At 37.0% G+C, this 23,483-nt stretch overlaps 1 protein-coding gene across 2 annotated transcripts in view; it reads right to left on the minus strand.

The window, feature by feature from the left end:
- LOC101012978 (cytochrome P450 2C9-like) overlaps positions 1 to 23,483 on the minus strand; it is a 104,784-nt gene that overhangs the window by 9,461 nt on the left and 71,840 nt on the right. For both annotated transcript variants that reach the window (XM_031652617.1, XM_031652616.1), the window contains exons 5-6: positions 23,028 to 23,204; positions 9,084 to 9,225 (exon numbers count right to left, since the gene is read on the minus strand). In XM_031652617.1, the coding sequence (XP_031508477.1) occupies positions 9,084 to 9,225; positions 23,028 to 23,204 (319 nt within the window). The remainder of the gene's footprint in view (positions 1 to 9,083; positions 9,226 to 23,027; positions 23,205 to 23,483) is intronic.

Genomic DNA, 23,483 nt, shown 5'->3' on the forward strand with positions numbered 1-23,483 from the left:
ATATCAAAAATGGAGAAAAATTGACAAGTAAACAATCTAATGATGCATCCTAAAGAACTAGAAAAGCAAAAGTAAATTAAACCCAAAGTTAGTAGAAGAAAAGGAATAATAAAGATCAGAGCAGAAGTAAAATTTAAATGAAGAAAACAAAACAAAAGATCAATGAAACAAAAAGTTGCTTTTTTGATAAGTTAAACAAAATTGACAAGCCTTTAGCCAGAATAAGGAAAAAAAAAAAAGATTCAAATAAATAGAAACAAATTAAAAAGTAGGCATTACAACTGATTCTGCAGAAATTCAAAGAATTATTAGTGGTTACTATCAGCAACTATATGCCAATAAATTGGAAAATCTACAAGAAATGGACAAATCCCTAGACAAATATGACCCATCGAGATTGAACCAGGAAGAAATCCAAAACCTAAACATGCAATGACCAGTACCAAGATCAAACAAAAAATAAAAAGTATCCCAGTAAAGAAAATCCCAAGACTGGCTAGCTTTACTGCTGATTTTTACCAAACATTTAAAGAACTAATACCAATCCTACTCAAACTATTCCAAAAAATAAAGGCAAATAGAACACTTCCAAACTCATTCCATGAGGCCAGTATTACCCTGATACCAAAATCAGACTAAGACACATCAAGAAAACAAAACTACAGGCCAATACACCTGATGAACACTAATGCAAAAATCTTCAACAAAATGCGAGCAAACCAAATTCAGCAATACAATAAAAAGGTCATTCACAATGACCAAGTGGGATTTATCCCTGGGATGCAAGGATGGTTCAACATGTGCAAATCAAGCAGTGTGATACATCATATCAAAAGAATGAAGGATAAAAACCATATGATCATTTCAGTTGATGCTTTAAAAGGATTTGATAAAATTTAACATCCTTTCCTCATACAAATTCATGAAAAATAACTTGAGATAGAAGAAACATACCTCAACATAAAAAAGCTATATGGGAGACACACAACTAGTACTATACTGAATGGGGAAAATGGAAAGTCATTCCTCTCAGATCAGAAACAAGACAAGGATGCCCACTGTCACCATTGTTATTCATCATAATACTGGATGACCTAGCAAGAGCAATCAGACAAGAGAAAGATATAAAGGCTATCCAAAATGGAAAGGAAGAAGTCAAAATATCCTTGTGTGCAGATGATATAACCTTATACTAGGAAAAAACCTAAAGCTTCCGCAAGATAATTATTAGAACTGATGAACAAATTCAGTAAAGTTGAAGGATACAAAATCAATATAAAAATCAGTAGTGTTGTTATATGCCAACAATGAACAAAAAGAAAAAGAAATTTAAAAAGTAATCCCATTTACACTAGCCATACATAAAATTAAATACTTAGGAATTAATTTAACCAAAGAACTGAAAGATCTCTATAATGAAAACTATAAAACACTGAGGAAAGAAATTTAAGAGGACACAAATAGAAAAATATTTCATGTTCATGGATTGGAAAAATCAACATTGTTAAAGTGCCCATACTATCAAAACAATCTACAGTTTCAATAAAATCCCTATCAAAATATCAATGGCATTCTTCAAAGAAATAGCAAAAATAAATCCTAAAATTTATATGGACCCACAAAAGACCCAGAATAGTCAAAACTGTCCTAAGCAAAGAGAACAAAATTGGAAGAATCACATTATCTCACTTCAAATTATACTACAGAGTTATGCTAACTAAAACAGCATGGTACAGACATAAAAATAAACACATGGAGCAATGGAACACAATAGAGAATCCACAAACAATTTCACATACCTAGAATGAACTCATTTTTGACAAAGGTGCTGATATGGTTTGGCTGTGTTCCCAGCCCAAATCTCATCTTGAATTGTAATAATCCCCACAAGCCAAGGGTGAGGCCAGGTGGGGATAATTGAATCATGGGCGTGGTTTCTTCCATACTTTTCTCATGGTAGTGAATGAATCTCACAACATCTCATGGTTTTATAAATGGAAGCTCCCCTGCAAAGCTCTCTGCCTGCTGCCATGTAAGACGCGACTTTTCTCCTCATTCACCTTCCGCCATGATTGTGAGGCCTCCCCAGCCATGTGGAACTGTGAGTCCATTAAACGTCTTTCCTTTATAAATTACCCAGTCTTGTGTTGGCTTTATTAGAAGCATGAGAACAGACTAACGCAGGTGCCAAGAACGTACACTGAGGGAAAGACAGTCTCTTGAATAAACGTGCTGGGAAAATTTAATATCCTACACAGAAGAATGAAACTGAACTCATATCTCTTGCCATATAAAAAAATCAACTCAAAATCAATTAAAGACTTAAATCTTAGACCTCAAACTCTGAAATTAATATAGGAAAACACTAGGAAAAATCTCCAGGACATTGGTCTAGGCAAAAATTTCTTGAGCAATACCCTACAAACACAGGCATTCAAAGCAAACATGAACAAATGGGATCACATCAAGTTAAAAAGCTTCTGCACAGCCAAAGATACAATCAACAAACGGAAGAGACAATCACAGAATGGAGAAAAATGTTTGCAAACTATTCATCTGACAAGAGATTAATAACCAGAATATATAAGAAACTCAAGCAACTCTATAGAAAAAAAATATGCTAATCCAATCCAAAAGTGGGCAAAAGATTTGAATAGGTGTTTCTCAAAAGAAGACATAAAAAAAAAAAAAAAAAAGACATATAAATGGGTAAGAGGCATACAAAAAGGTGGTCAACACCACTGATCATCAGAGAAATATAAATCAAAACTACAATGAGATGTCATCTCATTCCAGTTAAAATGTCTGATATCCAAAGACAGGCAATAAGAAATGCTAGTGAGGATGTGGAGATAAGTGGACCCTTGTATAGTGTTGGTGGGAATGTAAATTAGTATGACCAGTACGGAGAGCTGTTTGAATATTCCTCACATAACTAAAAATAAAGCAACCATATGATCCAACAACCCTACTGCTGAGTATATACCCAAAAGAAAGGACATAAGTACATCGAAGAAGTATCTGCACTCTTATGTTTGTTGCACCACTGTACACAATAGCTAAGACTTTGAAACAACTTTAATATGCATCAACAGACAAATGTATAAAGAAAATGTAGTACATATACACAATGTAGTTCTATTCAGTCATAAAAAGAATGAGATTCACTCATTTGCAACAACATGAAGGGAACTGGAGATCATTATGTTAAGTGAAATAAGCCAGGCACAGAAAGATAAACATAGCATGTTCTCACTTATCTGTGGGATCTAAAAACAAAAGAATTGAACTAATGGACATAAAGTATAGAAGCATGGTTACCAGAGACTCGAAAGGGTAGTGGGGGCTGGGAGGGGAGGTGGGGATGAATAAGACCTACTATATGGTAGCACAACAGGGTGACTATAGTCAATAATAACTTAATTGTACATTTTAAAATAACTTAAAGAATGCAATTGAATTGTTTGTAACTCAAAGAATAAATGCTTGAGGGGATACACCATTCTCCATGGCATGCTTATTTCACATTGCACGCCTGTATCAAAACATCTCATGTACCCCCAAACATATTAATATATACTACTATGTACCCATAAAAATTAAAAAAGATAAAAATGAAAAATCTGTATATACATATACATTAGTATATATGAAAATTAATACAAATAAAAATAATAAAATGTTTGCAAACATAAAGTAAGCATATAATTTAGTCATGAAATTACTGTCTTGGAAAAAAACAGGGATTAATTTCATATCAAAATAACGTGTTGCTTAAACATTTAATTATACTATCAGATTTATGCATATATGTGACTGTATTTGTGCATCTATGTGTGGGAGGGGTTGCAAATTGCAATGGTATACTCTTCATTCTCACACTTTCCAAATTCACCATTTTCAACATTCTAGCAGCTTCTTCTGAACATACATTCACATTTTTAAATAAAGACTCTGTTTCTATTTCTTACTTATCTTTTTGTGGATTGTATTAATAATTTTTTATTATGAGAGATGAGAATTTTAATCTTCAACTCTATAGAAAATAATCTAATAATCCAATCTAAAAGTGGGCAAAAGATTTGAATAGATGTTTCTCAAAAGAAGACATTTAAATGGGTAACAGGCATACAAAAAGGTGATCAACACCACCGATCATCAGAGAAATATAAATCAAAATTACAACGAGATGTCGTCTCCCTCCAGTGAAAATGGCTGATATCCAAAGACAGGCAATAAGAAATGCTAGTGAGAATGTGGAGATAAGTGGACCCTCATACAATGTTGGTGGGAATGTAAATTAGTATGACCACTATGGAGAGCTGTTTGAATGTTCCTCAAAAAACTAAAGCAACCATATGATCCAACAACCCTACTGCTGGGTATATACCCCCCATAAAAGGAAATAAGTATATTGAAGAGACATCTGCATTCTTATGTTTGTTGCAGCACTGTTTACAATAGCTAAGACTTCAAAACAACCTAAATATCCATCAACAGACAAATGGATAAAAAAAACATAGTACATATACACAATGTAGTTCTATTCAGCCACAAAAAGAATGAGATTCAGTGGTTTGCAACAACATGAAGGGAACTGGAGATCATTACTTTAAGTGAAATAAGCCAGGCACAGAAAGACAAATATAGCATATTCTCACTTATTTGTGGGATCTAAAAATAAAATAATTGAACGAATGGACATAAAGTGTAGAAGGATGGTTACCAGAGACTCGAAAGTGTAGTGGGGGGTGGGAGGGGAGGTGGGGATGAATAAGACCTACTCTATGATAGCACAACAGGGTGACTATAGTCAATAATAATTAAATTGTATACTTTAAAATAACTTAAAGAGTGTAACTGAATTGTTTGTAACTCAAAAAATAAATGCTTAAGGGGATAGATACCGCATTTTCCATGACATGCTTATTTCACATTGCATACCTGTATCAAAACATCTCATGTACCCCCAAACATATTTATACCTACTATGTACCCATAAAAATTAAATAAGATAAAAGATGAATCTGTGTATAAATTATACATTAGTATATATAATAATACAAATAAAAATAATAAAATGTTTGAAAACATAAAGTAAGCATATAATTTAGTCATGAAATTGGTGTCTTGAAAAAAACAGGGATTAATTTCATATCAAAATAACATATGTTGCTTAAACATTAAATTATACTCTCAGATTTATGCATATATATGACTGTATTTCTGTATCTGTGTGTGGCAAGGGTCGCAAATTGCAATGGTTTGCAATTTGCACACTTTCCAAATCCACCATTTTGAACATTCTAGCAGCTTCTTCTGAACATACATTCACATTTTTAAATAAAGACTCTGTTTCTATTTCTTACTTATCCTTTTGTAGATTATATTTAATAATTTTTATTATGAGAGATGAGAATTTTAATCTCTATCTTCACCTCATATTTGAACATACCCACAGATAGACATACTCACTTTTTCACATGCTTTTTTCCAGAATAATTTAGATGACAATTTTTATGATATCAGTATTCATTGCTTACATCATTCTGACTACACAAATATGGTTCTCTGGTAAGACGGCTATGATTAAATTATATTTTTAGTACTTTCCTGGGCTTAACCATGTCTCTATTTCAATTTGTAATTTTCTGTTTCCCAAGTTAGAATTATTTACAAATGTTCAGGCAGATGTTTGAACCTCTTTTTTAGTTATTGGAAACTCCTATAAAATCTGTCACAGCTCTTGTTCTTGCTGTCTCCTCTCACTTCTGAATTATCCACCAGGTCCATCCTGAAGTAGTTCTTTTCTAGGTCTGGTGCTACGCAGCCTCCCTGACACTCTCATTCTCCTATGTGGGGTTTCCTGGTTGCTGGAGCTCAGGACATTCTCTAACTAGGTTTCAGGCATTTGAATGAAGTGCATTCTCCAACATTTTTCTGAGAAAGGGAAAATAGAAGGTAAAATTTTTGGCAAACATGCAAGTCTGAAAACACCCTATTTCTATTAATATACAAGATAATATTAATAGTTCTTGAGAATTCTGAATCCTAATTCTTTCACTATAACCTGGTATAGCTCTGAAAGTTTTTGTGATTTTCCATTTAATTCTCATGTCCTGAAATTCCATAACCCTGGGTCTAGCAGTATATGTTTTCATTTCATTCACTCTGTTGGATATTGAAGATAATTTTCTGTTAAGATGGCAAAAGAAAAATGTCATTTCTCTAGATCAGTTCCCTTTCTGTGGGATAAAGCTAGCTTCTGAATTTTAGGAAGCAAGATGAATAAAAGAGCTAAGAGTCTTTGAATTCAAGGAGCAGATCCGTACCAAATCTGCCTTTCAAGCCTACACCTCATGCCTTTTCTGGAACTTCCCTGTGTCCCTGAGTACAGGGCTTCTTAAACTCAGTTTCTCTAGAGAATAAGCCTCCTTTTCCGTGTGGGAGAAAATTAGTTACCTGATGAAAAGAGTTGTGGAGGAAATGTAGGCAGGGAGAGCCTCCTTTTTCAGTCTCATTCTCCACCATCTTTGACTCTTGGTACTTCCAAATACCAGTTGGGGGGATTTAAGGGACACTGATTAACTTTTCGTCCTTGATAAATTTTTCTCTTCTGACTATTTGGTTACAGGTTTATCCTCTGTGTACAGATTTATCATTCCTCTATATGCTCTCTGTGTTTTAGAAATTTGTTAAAGTCTTCTTGACTATCTCCTGTACTCTTCCTACATTAAAGGACCTCAATGTCTAATATCCAAAATCTATAAAAAATGTAAACAAATCAACAAGCATTAAACAAAAAAATCAATTAAAAATGGGCAAAGGACATGAACAGGCACCTCTCAAAATGTGACATACAAGAAGCCAACAAATATATTTAAAAATGCTCAACATCACTAATCACCAGAGAAATGCAAATCAAAATCACAATGAGGTACCATCTCACACCAGTCAGAATAACAATTATTAATATTAAAAAGTCCAAAAACAACAGATGCTGGTGAAGTTGCAGAGAAGTGGAAATACTTTTACACTGTTGGTGGGTATGCAAACTAGTTCAGTCACTGTGGAAACCAGTTTGGATATTTCTGAAAGAACTTAAAATAGGCCTACCAGTTGACCCAGCAATCCCACTAGGGAGTATATGCCCCAGAAATATTTATTCTCTCAAAAAGACACACACCTCACTATGTTCACTGTAGTGCTTTTCACAATAGCAAAGAAATGGAATCCACTTATGTGCTCATCAACATTGGATTGTACAAGGAAAATGTGGTAAATAGACACTGATATGGTTAGGCTGGGTCCCTACCCAAATCTCATCTTGAATTCTAGCTCCCATAATTCCCACATGTCATGGGAGGGACTCATTGGGAGGTAATTTAATCACGGAGGCCAGACTTTCCCATGCTATTTTCATGATAGTGAATAAGTCTCTATCAGAGACTTATTGTGAGGCCTTTCCAGCTGTGTAGAATTGAGAGTCCATTAAACCTCTTTCCTTTACCCCGTCTCAGGTATGTCTTTATTAGCAGCATGAGAACAGACTAATACATACACAATGAAATGTTATGCCATCATAAGAAAGAACAAAAATTATGTTTTTTGCAGGACAATAGATGAAGTGGGAGGCCATTATCCTAAGCAATCTAACACAAGAACAGAAAACCAAATACCACATGTTCTCACTTATAAGTGGGAGGTAAACACTGAATACACAAGAACTTAAAGATGGGAACAATAGACACTGAGGATCACTAGATGGGGGAGGGAAGGAAGGGATGTGGGCTGAAGAACCATCTACTGGGTAATATGTTTACTGATCAGTGTGATGGAATAGCTGGGACCCCAAGCCTCAGTGTTACACAACTTACGTATGGAACAAACCTGTATTTGTACCCTTTAATTTATAATAAAAGGTGAAAAAAAATCATCTAGAACTCAATAGGCTAGTAACTGTTCAAAAAAAGGCCTAATTCTTATTCGTAATTGGCTTATTGTCATTTCAATGGGGGATACTGACATAGGAGAAAAAAAGAATATTTCTTATGTGCAGCATAACCGAAAGTCCCTAAAAGTAAATTTCTAAAGTAAAGTTGTTCATAAAAGGTAAAATTATTGCCTCCTTTAAAAAAAATCTTATTTTGTCCAACACCAATTACATGGAAATTGTCTCAGGTACATATTCTGCCTAAATGGAACATTCTTTAGGTAACTCTTCTAGTAAACAGAATTACCTTTCTTACGAATCTAACTTTTTAGAGTACTTATCGGACTAGGAATTTTCTCAGGCAGACTCGCTACATTTCTAGGATTACCATTTATCCTTCAATAAGGAGAGTTTCCAGTTTCCCTACTCCAGCATTCAAACCTGAAATTTTGAGAATGAGAAGAGTTATCTTCAAGAATATACTTGCTATTTAAAATGGCCTTCTCATAATAAAACCAACATGCAATCTCAGGCCAATTTATCTTGTCTCTTCCTGCCAGAAATCGTTGTCTATGAAATCCAGACATGCTGGACCAGAGCTCTATTGCTTTTGCCACTGCCATGCTGTCTTCATTTCTCTCAGTTATCTTCCTCTACCGTGCAAAGATAACCTTTTATATTTTCTTTTTCTGTTTTTTTCTTTCTGAGACAGAGTCTCACTCTGCTGCCCAGGCTGTAGTGCAGTGGCAAAATCTTGACTCACTACAGCCTCCGTCACCTGGGTTCAAGCGATTACGGTGCCTCAGCCTCCTGAGCAGCTGGGATTACAGCCGTGTGCCACGATGCCTGGCTAAATTTTATATTTTTATTAGAGATGGGGTTTGGCCATGTTAGCCAGGATGGTCTTGAACTCCTGGCTTCAAGTGATCCACCCACCTCAGCCTCCCAAACTACTGGGATTACAAGTGTGAGCCACCATACCAGGACAATATATCCCATTTTAATTACCATTAGTTTGGAACATATTACAGCTGGAAGCACAGAAATTTAAATAATGAAGCTCCTCTAGGAGAATCATGAAGGAGGACACTAGCAACACCTTCCCAACATCTTTTCCGAAAACCAATTTACTCATTATCTGTGATCATACCTGTGACCTCTGGGTGCTTCAGCAGGAGAAGGAGAGCATATCTCAGGGTTGTGCTTGTCGTCTCTGTCCCAGCTGCAAACAAGTCAACTGCAGCGTTTTCCAAGTTTTCAATAGTAAATTCAGACTGTTGGTTGTGCTTTTCCTAGGAATGATTTAATGCAATTATCTGACAAATTATTTACCAGCATATTTGATTACAGTGAGTTCAAAATTACTCACATTGTTATATAGTTACCAACATAGAAACTAGAAAGCATACTACTAGAAAAAAATACTGTATGGTGTAGTAGAAGCTGTAGACCAACTTGCCCAAGTTTTATTTCCTACCCCCTTGTTCCATGCCTGCCTTAAAAATTCCATTCATCAGGCTCTTTGCAGTTAGCTGAGTCACACAGCATAGTTTTTTGCCAAAAAATATAAGCAGAAGGTCTCTAGGTCCACTTCTTCTATTTCCTCTTTCATACCCAAAACACAAATGTGAAGTAGGAGGTAGAGTAGACTCCATCCTGGGATTTAATCATGAAAATGAAGGTCTGTATACTAAATTTAGTGGGAAAAAGGAAGGCCCTTGACTCTCTACTGCTTTGGGGCTGCTATATTATCCCTAGATTGCCCCACTGTGAGATTCCCTGTATTTGAGATAAGTAAAGACATTATGTGTTAAAGTCATTATTACCTGTAGACAACTGCAAACTAATAAAAAAAGTAAATTAGGGCCATATCATTAGATACTGTGAGCCTGAATCAAGAGTCTGCAATTACCTTCTTCTGTCAGAAAGGTACATGGACTCAATATTGCCTCCGGATTCATTACAAAGTTGAAATTTTGTAAAAACCAATATGAAAAAAGCAATATGACAGCAAAACGTAGGATAAATCATAGAGAAAGAGAATGGGTTTGCAATGACAAGATGGGCCCACACTATTATAATCTAGATGGGAGGCAACAGAAAACTTGTTCTAGGATGCAGTAGTGCAGGAATAAATAAAAAATATACAAAGTGAAGAGAAAGGACAATCATGAAGATGGAGAATAAAGCAATTAATTGTCACAGGGGATAAAGGAGAGATTAAGGGTAATGCATATGCCAAGGCTCAGAGGCTGGAGTTCTCATAAATTGGAAGTTGGAAGAAAGAAAGCAATGGATAAGGAATACTTAGTTGAAAGAGATCATCAATATACAAAACATATTACTTTTTAACAAGTCCCTAGGCCAGTAATAAATTAATGATGCTTTTAGAGTCTCCAAGTGACATGTGTCATATTGAATATTGTGTAATCAACACCACTGAAATAGACTAGATCCACTCAACATGTCTACTAACTAGAGGAAGACAATCCTCTCCCTTGGTAACATCAGCTTCATACAGTTTTCTAAGCTTGTCATGTTAAAAATTATTCTTAAGTAAGAACAGTGCACTCACGAAACCAGTATTAACATTTCCATCTGTTGATTTGAGCTTGGTTATTTAGCAGTTGTGTGCCTATCCTATCTTATTAATGATAGTAGCCATATTCTACTTGCTGTGCTCAAATCTAAAGAGCACCCCTTCTATGTCAGAGGCAGGCCAGGGCATTGTCCTGCACCTCACCCACAGAAACAGACTCACAGCTACAACTCAGTCTGTGGGCTTCAGCTGCTAGAGTGTGCTACAGAGTCATAGATCTTGGCTTTGTGGGCAATCTACATTCAACTCTGCCTGAGAGTGAATCTGCACCCCAAGACCCAGGTGTCACAATACATGTTTAAAAGACCCTGAGTCTAGAATGATGACTCTATGACAATTTCACGGACCTGTATTTGTAACCAAGCACCAATGCAGCTGCGCATATGCCATGTCAGAGCTAACACCAAAAGGAATCCCTTAGGCTAAGTCACTCCAATTTTAGGAAAATAAAAATAGGAGGATGCCCAAATACTTTGACACCAAGGACATTAACAACCTACACTACTTCTGATGCTGCTGCAAACTTCCATAGCCTAGGCCACTGAGGCACCCAAAATTATTGCTGATGTTGACCATGGCTAGAGAAATTACACAGATACTATCACACTGCATCTATTCAAAAACTGAGTTACCCACTCTTCATTACCTGCACACAAACACTCAACTTCAGATAAAAGTCTTTATCTATGAAATCCACTCTAGAAACTGGAATAGCCATTGTCCCACCACATGCATAGACATCAATGCAGGGACACAACATGAAAAATCAAGAAATATGACACCACCAAAAAGACATAATAACTTTCAAATAATAGAACTTGATGAAAATCAAATCAACAAATATTCAAAAAAGGAATTAAAAATAATTACCTTGAAGAAACTTAATAATGGGGGTGGCTGGCAAGATGGTCGAATCGGAAGAGTTTCAATCTGCAGCTCCCAGCAAGATCAACAAAGAAGGCAGGTTATTCCTGCATTTCCAACTGAATTACCCAGCTCTTCTCATTGGGACTGTTTAGATGGTGCAGCCCACAGAGGGCAAGTCAGAGCAGGGTGGAGCATCACCTCATCCGGGAACCCCAAAGGGTCAGGGAACTCCCCCCACCCAGCCAAGAGAAGCAGCGAGGAATTGTGTCATGAAGAATAGTGCACTTTAAGTTTTCCCGTGGTCTTCGCAACCTGCAGACCAGGAGATTCCCTCAGATGACAACACTGCAAGGGCACTCGGTTTCAAGTACAAAACTGGGGAGCCATTTGGACAGACTCCGAGCTAGCTGCAGGAGATTTTTTTCATACCCCAATGGCACCTGGAACGCCAGAGAGACAGAACTTTTCACTCATCTGGAAAGGGGGTTGAAGCCAAAGAGCCAAGTGGTCTTGCTCAGGAGATCCCATCCCCATGGAGCCCAGCAAGCTAAGATCCACTGGCTTGAAATTCTCACTGCCAGCACAGCAGTCTGAAGTTTACCTGGGATGCACCAGTTTGGTGGGGGAAGGGGCATCCGCCATTACTGAGGCTTGAGTAGGTAATTTTTCCCTCACAGTGTAAACAAAATGGCTGGGAAGTTGGACTGGCCAGAGCCCATTGCAGCTCAGCAAAGCAGCTGTAACCAGACTGCCCCTCTAGGTTCCTCCTCTCTGGGCAGGGCATCTCTGAAAAAAAAGCAGCAGCCCCAATCAGGGGCTTATAAGTAAAACTACCATCCCATTGGGGCAGAGCACCTGGGGGAAGGGGCAACTGTGGGCGCAGCTTCAGCAGACTTAAACATTCTGGCGTGCTGACTCTGAAGAGAGCAGCAGATCTACCAGCACAGTGCCTGAGCTCTACTAAAGGAAACACTGCCTCCTCAAGTGGGTCCCTGACCCCGTGGCTCCTAATGGGAGACACCTCCAAGCAGGGGTTAACAGACACCTCAGAAAGGAGAGCTCTTGCTGGCATCTGGTGGGTGCCCCAATGAGACAAACTTCCAGAAGACGGAAGAGACAGCAATCTTTGTTGCTCTGCAGCTTCCACTGGTGATACCCAGGCAAACAGGGTCTGGAGTTGACCTCCAGCAAACCCCAGCAGACTTGCAGCAGAAGGGCTTGACTGTTAGAAGGAAAGCTAACAAACAGAAAGCAACAGCATCAACACCAACTAAAAGGATGTCCACACAAAAACCCCATCTGAAGGTCACCAACATCAAAGACCAAAGGTAGATAAATCAATGAAGATGAGGAAAAACCAGTACAAAAAGACTGAAAATTCAAAAAAAAACAGAACACCTCTTCTCCTCCAAAGAATCACAACTCCTCACCAGCAGGGAACAAAACTGGACAGCGAATGAGTTTGATGAATTGACAGAAGTAGGGTTCAGAAGGCGGGTAATAACAAACTTCTCTGAGAGAAAGGAGTATATTCTAACCCAATGCAAGGGAGCTAAGAACCTTGAAAAAAGGTTAGACAAATGGCTAGCTTGAATAACCAGGTTACAGAAGAACATAAATGACCTGATGGAGCTGAAAAACAAAGCACAAGAACTTCATGAATCATACATAAGTATGAATAGCTGAATTGATCAAGTGGAAGAAAGGATATCAGAGATTAAAGATCAACTTAATGAAATAAAGCCTAACACAAGATTGGAGGAAAAAAAATGAAAAGAAATACACAAAGCCTCCAAGAAATATGAGACTATGTGAAAAAACCAAACCTACGTTTGATTGGTGTACCTGAAATTGATGGGGAAAGGGGAACCAAGTTGGGATACACTTTTCAGGATATTATCCAGGAGAACTTCCCCAACCTAGCAAGACAGTCCAACATTCAAATTCAGAAAAAACAAAGAATACCACAAAGATACTTCTTGAGAGGAGTAACCCCAAGACACATAACTGTCAGATTCACCAAGGTTGAAATGAAGGAAAAAATGCTAAGGGCAGCCAGAGAGAAGGGTCGGGTTACCCACCGAGGGAATCTCACTAGACTAACAGTGGATCTCTCTGCAGAAACCCTACAAGCCAGAAGAGAGTGGGGGCCAATATTCAACCTTCTTAAAGAAAAGAATTTTCAACCCAGAATTTTATATCCAGTCAAACTAAGCTTCAAAGTGAAGAAATAAAATAAAATCCTTTATAGAAAAGCAAATGCTGAGAGATTTTTGTCACCACCAGGCCTGCCTTACAAGAGCTCCTGAAGGAAACACTAAATATGGAAACGAAAAACCAGAACCAGCTACTGTAAAAACATACCAAATTGTAAAGGCTATCAACACTATAAAGAAACTGCATCAACTAATGGGCAAAATAACCAGCAGGCGTAATAATGACAGGATCAAATTTACACATAACAACATTAACCTTAAATGTAAATGGACTAAATGCCCCAGTTAAAAGACACAGACTGGCAAATTGGACAAAGAGTCAAGACCCATCAGTGTTCTGCATTCAGGAGACACATCTCATGTGCAAAGACACACCAAGGCTCAAATAAAAGGGATGGAAGAAGATTTACCAAGCAATTAGAAAGCAAAAAAAAAAAAAAAAAAGAAAAGGCAGGGCTTGCAATCCTAGTCTCTCATAAAACAGACTTTAAACCAACAAAGACTAAAGAAACAAAGAAGGGCATTACATAATGGTAAAGGGATCAATGCAACAAGAAGAGCTAACTATCCTAAATGTATATGCACCCAATGCAGGAGCGCCAATATTCATAAAACAAGTTCTTAGAGACCTACAAAGAAACTGAGACCCACACACAATAATAATGTGAGAATTTAACACCCCATTGTCAAAATTAGACAGATCAATGAGACAGAAAATTAACAAGGATATTCAGGACTTGAACTCAGCTCTGGACCAAGAGGACCTAATAGACATCTACACAACTCTCTACCCCAAATCAACAGAATATACATTCTTCTCAGCGTCACACTGCACTTATTCTAAAATCAGCCACATAATTGAAAGTAAAACACTCATCAGCAAATGTAAAAGAACAGAAATCGTAACAAACAGTCTCTCAGACCACAGTGCAATCAAATTAGAACTCAGGATTAAGAAACTCACTCAAAACTGCACAACTATGTGGAAACTGAACAACCTGCTCCTGAATGACTACTGGGTAAATAACAAAATGAAGTCAGAAATAAAGATGGTTTTTGAAACCAATGAGAACAAACACACAATGTACCAGAATCCCTGGGACACAGCTAAAACAGGGCTTAGAGGAAAATTTAGAGCACTAAATGCCCACAGGAGAAAGCAGGAAAGATCTGAAATGAACACCCTAACATCACAATTAAAAGAACTAGAGAAGCAACAGCAAACAAATTCAAAAGCTCACAGAAGACAAGAAATAACTAAAATCAGAGCAGTATTGAAGAAGATAGAGATGTGAAAAACTCTTCAAAAACTTAATGCATCCAGGAGCTGGTTTTTTGCTAAGATTAACAAAATAGATAGGTTACTAGCCAGACTAATAAAAAAGAAAAGAGAGAAGAATCAAATAGACACAATAAAAAATGATAAAGGGGTTATTACCACTGACCCCACAGGAATACAAACTACCATCAGAGAATACTGAAAACACCTCTATGCAAATAAACTGTGAAATCTAGAATAAATGGATAAATTCCTTCCCATATACACTCTTCCAAGATTAAACCAGGAAGAGAAAACCAAACACCACATATTCTCACCTATAAGTGGGAGTGGAACAATGAGAACACACAGGCACAGGGAGGGGAAAATCACACACCAGGGTCTGTCGAGAGGTTGGGGGAATAGGGGAGGGATAGCATTAGGAGAAATACCTAATGTAGATGATGGATTGTTGGGTGCAGCAAACCACCACGGCATATGTATACCTATGTAACAAACCTGCATGTTCTGCACATGCATCCCAGAACTTAAAATGCAATTTAAAAAAAATATTTTTTTTTAAAAATGCAATTTAAAAAAAGAAAGAAATAGCAGGATAGTTAGTAGAGGTAGAGAAGTAAGGGAGATAGCCAGAAGTTGGTTAACAGATACAAAAGTTCAGCTATATAAAAGGAATAAGTAATAGTGTTCTATAGCGGTATAGAGTGACCATAATTAACAACATCTTATTGTATATTTTAAAATAGCTAGAAGAGCAGATTTTTAATGTTTCCAGCACAAGGAAATGAAAAATACTTGAGATTATAGATATGTTAACCATCCTGCTTGATCATTACACATTGTATACATGTACTGAAATACTACAGTACACCCCATAAATATGTACAATTATTGTGCCCATTAAATTATAAATTATAAATTTATAATAATATAAATTTATATATGATAAATTTATATATTATATATGATAATATAAATTTATATATGATAAATATAAATTTATATATAATAATATAAATTTATATATAATATATAATAATATAAATTTATATATGATTATATATATAAATTTATAATAATATAAATTTATATAATATAAATTTATATATGATTATATATAATATATGTTATATAATAATATAAATTTATATATGATATATAAATTTATATAAATTTATATTATATTATATTATATTAAATATATAATATAAATTTATATATAATAATATAAATTTTCTTTATGTGACACATCATTGGTTGGTTCTATGTCTTTACTATTGTGAAAAGTGCAGGAATGGACATATGAGCACATGTGTCTTTTTGGTAAAACAATTTGTTTTCCATTGGGTACATACCCAGTAGTGAAATCGAATGATAGTTCTGCATTTCGTTCTTTGAGAAATCTCCAAACTACTTTCCATATGGCTGAACTAACTTACATTCCCACCAGTAGTATATAACTGTTCTCTTTTCTCTGCAGTCTCACCAACGTCTGTTACTTTTTTGACTTTTTAATCATATCCATTTTGACTGGTATGAGATGATATCTCACTGTGGTTTTGATTTGCAATTCTCTGATTATTAGTGATGTTGAGTATTTTGTCATGTGCTTGTTGGCCATGTGTATGTCTTCTTTGGAACGACATATGTCCTTTGCCCACTTTTTAATGGGGTTACTTGTTTTTTAACTTGTTGAATTGTTTAACTTCCTTATAGATTCTTGCTATTGAACCATTGTTGGATTCACAGTTTGCAAGTATTTTGTCCCATTCTGTAGGTTGTCTGTTTATTCTGTTGGTAGTTTCTCTTGCTGTGCAAAAGCTCTTTAATTAGGTCCCACTTGTCAATATTCATTTTGGTTCCAATTGCTTTTGAGGAATTATTCATAAATTCTTTTCTAAAGCCTATATCCAGAATGGAATTTTATAGATTTTTTTCTATAGAATTCTTATGGTTTGAGGCAATTAATACCAATACACTATACATTAAAATGATTAATACAGAAAATTTTATGTTCTGTGTATTTTGCCACAATTTTTTTACAAAATTAAAAAATATATAAATACACAATAAACAAGTGAGATTTATCCCAGAAATGCAAAAGTGGTTTAACAAGAAAGTCAATCAGTGTACTACACCATATTAGAATAAAAGAGAAAAACATGTTCATCTCATTAGACACAGAGAAAGATGAACAGCCACGTTGTCTGGGATGTACACCCTCGGGTTTGTCATCACGCCCCAGGACGATTTAGGACACGGACACATCTGAGTGGGTTAAGTAGCAGAAAATGTAATAGAAGAAAGGAGAGAAAAGAGCAGCTTCTTGTGCGAGAGAGGGACATTGGACAAAGGGGAAGGAGGTGGATGACAGCAGATCATATAGGCAGGCTGGAGGAAGCAGTGTCTGATTTACATAGAGCCCATAGAGATTGGTTTAATCAGGTGTGACGTTTACATAGCAGGTGGGCAAGGCTGGCCTCCCCACTGTAATCTTATTACGCATATGGACTTTCCACTTGACCGGTGCCATCTTATCTGCTCCTTACTGTACACGTTGCTGGCAAAGGGGAGGGAAGATGAAGCCGCCATTTTGAACATGCCTGGTTACAGTTAGTTCTGTACTACCAGCATTCACCCAAGAAGCTTCCAGCTTCCTCATCTGTGTCTGCAGCTCGATTTTACAAGCTGCTCTTTGTTAGAAAATGATTTGGGGCTGCTTTCTGTTAAAACGAAAAACCTTACTGAGGACTCCCAAAGGCATACTATCTGCCTAAGTAATTTCTACTTAATTTCTATTTCTGTGAGTACTCAGTTTCCAACTTCAAAACTTACTACAAAGTATAATAATCAGAACAGTGTGGTACTAGCATAAAGATATCATCAAGACAAATGGAATAAAACTGAAATCACGAAATAAACCTAAAGATCTATGGCAAATTTACTTTCTTCAAGGGTGCCTAGACCATTCAATCCGAGGAAAGAATCTCTTCAACAAATGGTGATGAGACAAGAGGACAGTGAAATGCAGAAGAATGAACCTGAAACCTTCCTTACTTCACTCCAAATGAAAAATATAACTGAAAAAGGATGGAAAAACTTAAATATAAGAGCTAAAACTATAAAACTCTTAGAATAAAACGTAGGGGTAAATCTTCATGACTTCATATTTGGCAATAGATTTATAAATTTGATACCAGAGCAGCAAGAGGAAAAATAGATAAATGAAACTTCATCAAAATTAAACTTGGTGCAGCAAGAATATAATTAAGAATGTGAAATGACAACCGAATGAATGAGAGGAAATATTTTCATATTATGTATATGTAAGAGTTTAATGTTTTGAATACACAAACCATTCCAACAGCTTAAAAAGAAAAATAAAAGCAACTTAATTTAAATAGAAAATGTGCTTGAATGGCATGTATCCAAAGAAGATATACAAATGGGTAATAATATATTATATTATTTTACTATATATAATATTATATATAGAGAATAATAATAATATATTATTATTCAAGTTCAAAATCATTGGCCATTAAATACAAGTTAAAACCACAATGAGAGCTGGGCGCAATGGTTCACACCTATAATTCCAGCACTTAGGGAGGCCAAGATGGGCAGATCACCTGAGGTCAAGAGTTCGAGACCAGCCTGGCCAAATTGGTGAAAACCCATATCTACCAAAAACATAAAAATTAACCAGATGTGGTGGCACATCCCTGTAATTCCAGCTACTCTGGGGACTGAGGCAGAAGGATTGTGTAAACCCAGGAGGCAGAAGTTGCAGGGAGCTGAGATCATGCCACTGCACTCCAGCCTGGGTGACAGAGTAAGACTCCATCTCTAAATAAATAAATAAATAAAACCACAATGAGCTACCACTTTACATTCACTAGGATGGCTTCAATAAATACAGAAAATTACAAGTATTAGCAACTATGTGGAAAAATAGAAATCCTTCTGCATTGCTGGAAGGAATATAAAATGCCACATTCACTGTAGAAAAGTTTGGCTCTTATACAAGAAGATAAACATAAAATTACCATTTGACCCAGCAATTCAACTCCTGAGAATATACCCATGAACGATGAAAACATGCTCATAAAGAAAGACACACAACTGGTCAAAGCAAGATTATCTATAAGAGCCGAAAGTTGGAAACAATGCAGATGTCCAGAAACAGATGAATAACAAATGGTGATATATGTGCGTGGAAAATAAAATATATTTCAGCGACAAAAAGAATGAAGTACTGATACACGTTGCAACTTAGATGAGCCTCCAAAACTTTATATGTGAAAGGACCCAGAAATAACAGGCTACATATGCTATGAGTCCTTTATATATCCATAACAGGCAAATCCATGGAAACAGAAAGAAGATTAGAGGTCATTACATGATGGGGTGGAGGAATGGAGTGATAATTTAATGAATATGATATGTTTTTGTAGAGTGATAAAAACATTTTGAAACCAGAGAAAGCTGGTGGTTGCACAACATTGTGAATACATTAAGTCCCACTCAAGTGTACACTTTAAAATGGTTAATTATATATTGTGTGAATTCCACTTCAATTTAAGAAATGACATAATTCCCTGATCTACAGACTTAATGCAATCCTGTCAAAATCCCCATTGGCTCCTTTGAGAAAATTGACAAGTTTATTCTAAATTTCATATGAAGATTCAAGGGACCCAGAATAGTGAAAATGGTACTGAAAAAGAATAACAAAAGACTCACATGCCTTGATTTGATTTAATAACTTGGTATTAATGCAATACTACAGTAATTAAGATGGTGTACTATAGGGATTAGGAGAGACGTATAGATCAATGGAGTACAATTGAGAGCACACACACACAAAAAAAACCTTCACACATTTATAGTCAATTGGATTTTGACAGGGTTGCCAAGACAATTCAATAGGGGAAAAAAATAGCCTTTTCAACAATGGTGCAATGACAACAGGATTGATGTTTACACATCATCTGGTAGACACCAAATTCCAACTGTTATCTGTACAAATCATTTTAGTTTACACTCAATGAAGGCTTCCCTTCCCTCTTCCATCCACCTACTCTTTTCCTTCACCCACCTCTGCACCTCCATGTAGAGCATTCCGATCCATCTGAAACCCTCCTCTGACTCTCACTGCAAATATTTTATGGGCTATTTCAATTTGCAGGAATTCAGGAAACCCACCTAGGTTAAGCCATTCTTTCCCATTCTCAAATAAACTGTGTGCAATAATGATGCTCATCTTCATCATATGGCATATTTTATATTTTCATATTTGTCAGTAATTGATTCCATTTCACCTGAAATATGCATTCTGTTTCTCCTTGGGTAGATTTATACATATATATTTTTTAAGTTCTGGGATACATGTGCAGAAGGTGCAAGTGTGTTACATAGGTATACACGTGCCATGGTGGTTTGCTGCACCCATCTTGACCCCAGCGTTGATGCTCCCCTCCATGTGTCCATGTGTTCTCATTGTTCAACTCCCACTCATGAGTGGGAGCATACAATGTTTGGTTTTCTGTTCCTGTGTTAGTCTGCTGAGGATGATGGTTTCCAGCTTCAACCATATCCCTGCAGAGGACATGAACTCATCCTTTTTTTATGGCAGCACAGTATTCCACAGTGTATATGTGCCACATTTTCTTTATCCAGTCTGTCATTTATCAGCATTTGGGTTGGTCCCAAGTCTTTGCTATTGTGAATAGTGCTGCAATAAACATATGTGCACCTGTGTCTTTATAGTAGGATGATTTATAGTCCTTTGCTATAGTATGGCTGAATATGAAATTCCGGATTGAAAATTCTTTAAGAATGTTGAATATTGGCTCCCACTCTCTTCTGGCTTATACTGTTTCTGCAAAAAGATCTGCTGTTAGTTTGATGGACTTCCTTTGTCTTAGGGTTGCTCTTCTCAAGGAGTATCTTTGTGGTCTTCTCTTTATTTCCTAAATTTGAATGTTGGCCTGTCTTGCTAGGTTGAAGAAGTTATTCTGGATAGTATCCTGAAGAGTGTTTTCTAACTTGTTTCCATTCTCCCCATCATATTTAGGTACACCAATCAAACATAGGTTTGGTCTTTTTACATAATCTCATATTTCTTGGAGGCTTTGTTTGTTCCTTTTCATTCTTTTTTCTCTAATCTTGTCCTTGCATTTTATTTCATTAGGTTGATCTTCAATCTCTGATATCCTTTCTTCTGCTTGATCAATTTGGCTATTGATACTTGTGTATGCTTTACAAAGTTCTTGTGCTGTTTTCTTAGGTTCCTTCAAGTCATTTATGCTCTTCTCTAAACTAGTTATTCTAATTAGCAACTCGTGTAACCTTTTTTAAGGTTCTTAGCTCCCTTGCATTAGGTTAGAACATGGTCCTTTAGCTCGGTGAGGTTGTTATTACCCACCTTCTGAAGGCTATTTCTGTCAATTCATTAAACTCATTCTCCATCCAATTTGTTCCCTGCTGGAGAGGAGTTGTGATCCTTTAGAGGAGAAGAAGCACTCTGGTTTTTGTAATTTTCAGCCTTTTTGCACTGTTTTTTTTTTTCCCTCATCTTCATGGATTTATCTACCTTTAGTCTTTGATGCTGGTGACCTTTGGATGGGGTTTTCGTGTGGATGTCCCTTTGGTTGATATTAATGCTATTCCTTTCTGTTTGTTAGCTTTCCTTCTAACAGTCAGGCCCCTCTGCTGCAGGTCTGCTGGAGTTTGCTGGAGGTCTCCTCCAGACCCTATTTGTCTGGGTATTGCCAGAAGCAGCTGCAGCCCTGCAAAGATTGTTTCCTGTTCCTTCTTCTGGAAGCCTTATCCCAGATGGGCACCTGCCAGATGCCAGCCAGATGGAGCTCTCCTATATGAGGTCTGTCAAATTCTGCTGGGAGTTGTCTCCCAGTCATGAGGCATGGGGGTGAGGGGCCCACTTGAGGAGGCAGTCTGTCCTTTAGCAGTGCTCAAGTGCTTTGAAGGGAGATCTACTCTCTTCAGTGCCAGCAGGCAGGAACATTAAAGCCTGCTGAAGCTGCATGCACAGCCGCCCCTTCCCCCAGGTGCTCTTTCCCAGGGAGATGGGAGTTTTATCTATAAGCGTCTGACGGGCTGCTGCCTTTCTTTCAGAGATGCTCACCCAGAGAGGAAGAATCTGGACAGACAGTCTGGTTACAGCAGCTTTTTGGAGCTGCAGTAGGCTCCACCCAGTTCAGACTTCCTAGTGGCTTTGTTTACATTGTGAGGGGAAAACCGCCTACTCAAGCCTCAGTAATGTCGCATGCCCCTCTCCCTACTAAGCCCAAATGTCCCAGGTCAATTTCAGACTGCCGTGTTGGCAGTAAGAATCAAGCCAGTGGAGCTTGCTGGGCTCTGTGGGGGTGAGATCCACTGAGCCAGACCACTTGGCTCCCTAGCTTCAGCCCTCTTCCCAAGGCAGTGAACAGTTTTGTCTCGCTGGTGTTCCCGGTGCCCCTGAGGTATGAAAAAAAAAAAAAATTTCTACAGCTAGCTCTGTCTGCCCAAACAGCCCCCCAGTTTTGTGCTGGGCCCTTGTGGTGTAGGCACCTGAGGGACTCTCCTGCTCTGCAGGCTGTGAAGACCATGGGAAAAGCATAGTATCTGGGCTAGAATGCACCATTCCTCATGGCAGGGTCCCTCACAGCTTCCCTTGGCTAGGGGAGGGAGTTCCCTTACCCTTTGCCCTTACTGGGTGAGGCGAGGCCCCACGCTGCTTTGTCTCACCCTCCATGGGTTGCATTAACTGTCTAACCAGTCCCAATGAGATGAGCCACGTACTTCAGTTGGAAATGCAGAAATCACCCACCTTCTGCATTGATCTCGCTTGGTGCTGCAGACCAGAGCTGTTCCTATTCGGCCATCTTTATTGTTTGGGCAGATTATTTTTATTTAAACAATTTAGTCTACATATTCTAATTATTTAACAATCTAATTTTATATTTTCCATTATGCTTACTGGATATTCATTCATACAATAACAACCTTAAGTGCTTCTCAAGCATTACTGTTTGACCAGTTAAACATCCCTAGTAAACACAGAGCAAGTCAATGAATCGCAGATTCACAAGCAGTCACATAACTAAGCTTTTGTTAACATTTTACCTTCTCCATTTTGATCAGGAAGCAATCAATAAAGTCCCGAGGGTTGTTCATGTCCATCGATTCTTGGTGTTCTTTTACTTTCTCCAAAATATAACTTTTCACAAAAGCAACGTTTTTAAGTAATTTGTTATGAGTTCCCGGGAAATAATCAATGATAGGAGAAAAATTGTTGCAGATCTAAGAGAAAACAATAGTTTATTAAATTAAAAGATTTTAATAAAGGCATATATACCACATACCAAGCTCTGGTTGTAAATTATAGCTATAAATATAAATAAAATATATCATATATCTTGATGGGAAAATTTTTATTGTACATATGTAGTAATTATCTGATTATAAAAGATTTGAGGAAGAAAATTCTGACCAGAGAATCAATTCTAACCAGATGATAAACATTTTCTAGACTCATACCTCCTTTTTATTGTATAAAAGCATCTTTATATTAATTCTGTT

Source organism: Papio anubis, chromosome 11, assembly GCF_008728515.1.
Source record: "Papio anubis isolate 15944 chromosome 11, Panubis1.0, whole genome shotgun sequence".
Lineage (NCBI taxonomy): Eukaryota > Metazoa > Chordata > Mammalia > Primates > Cercopithecidae > Papio > Papio anubis.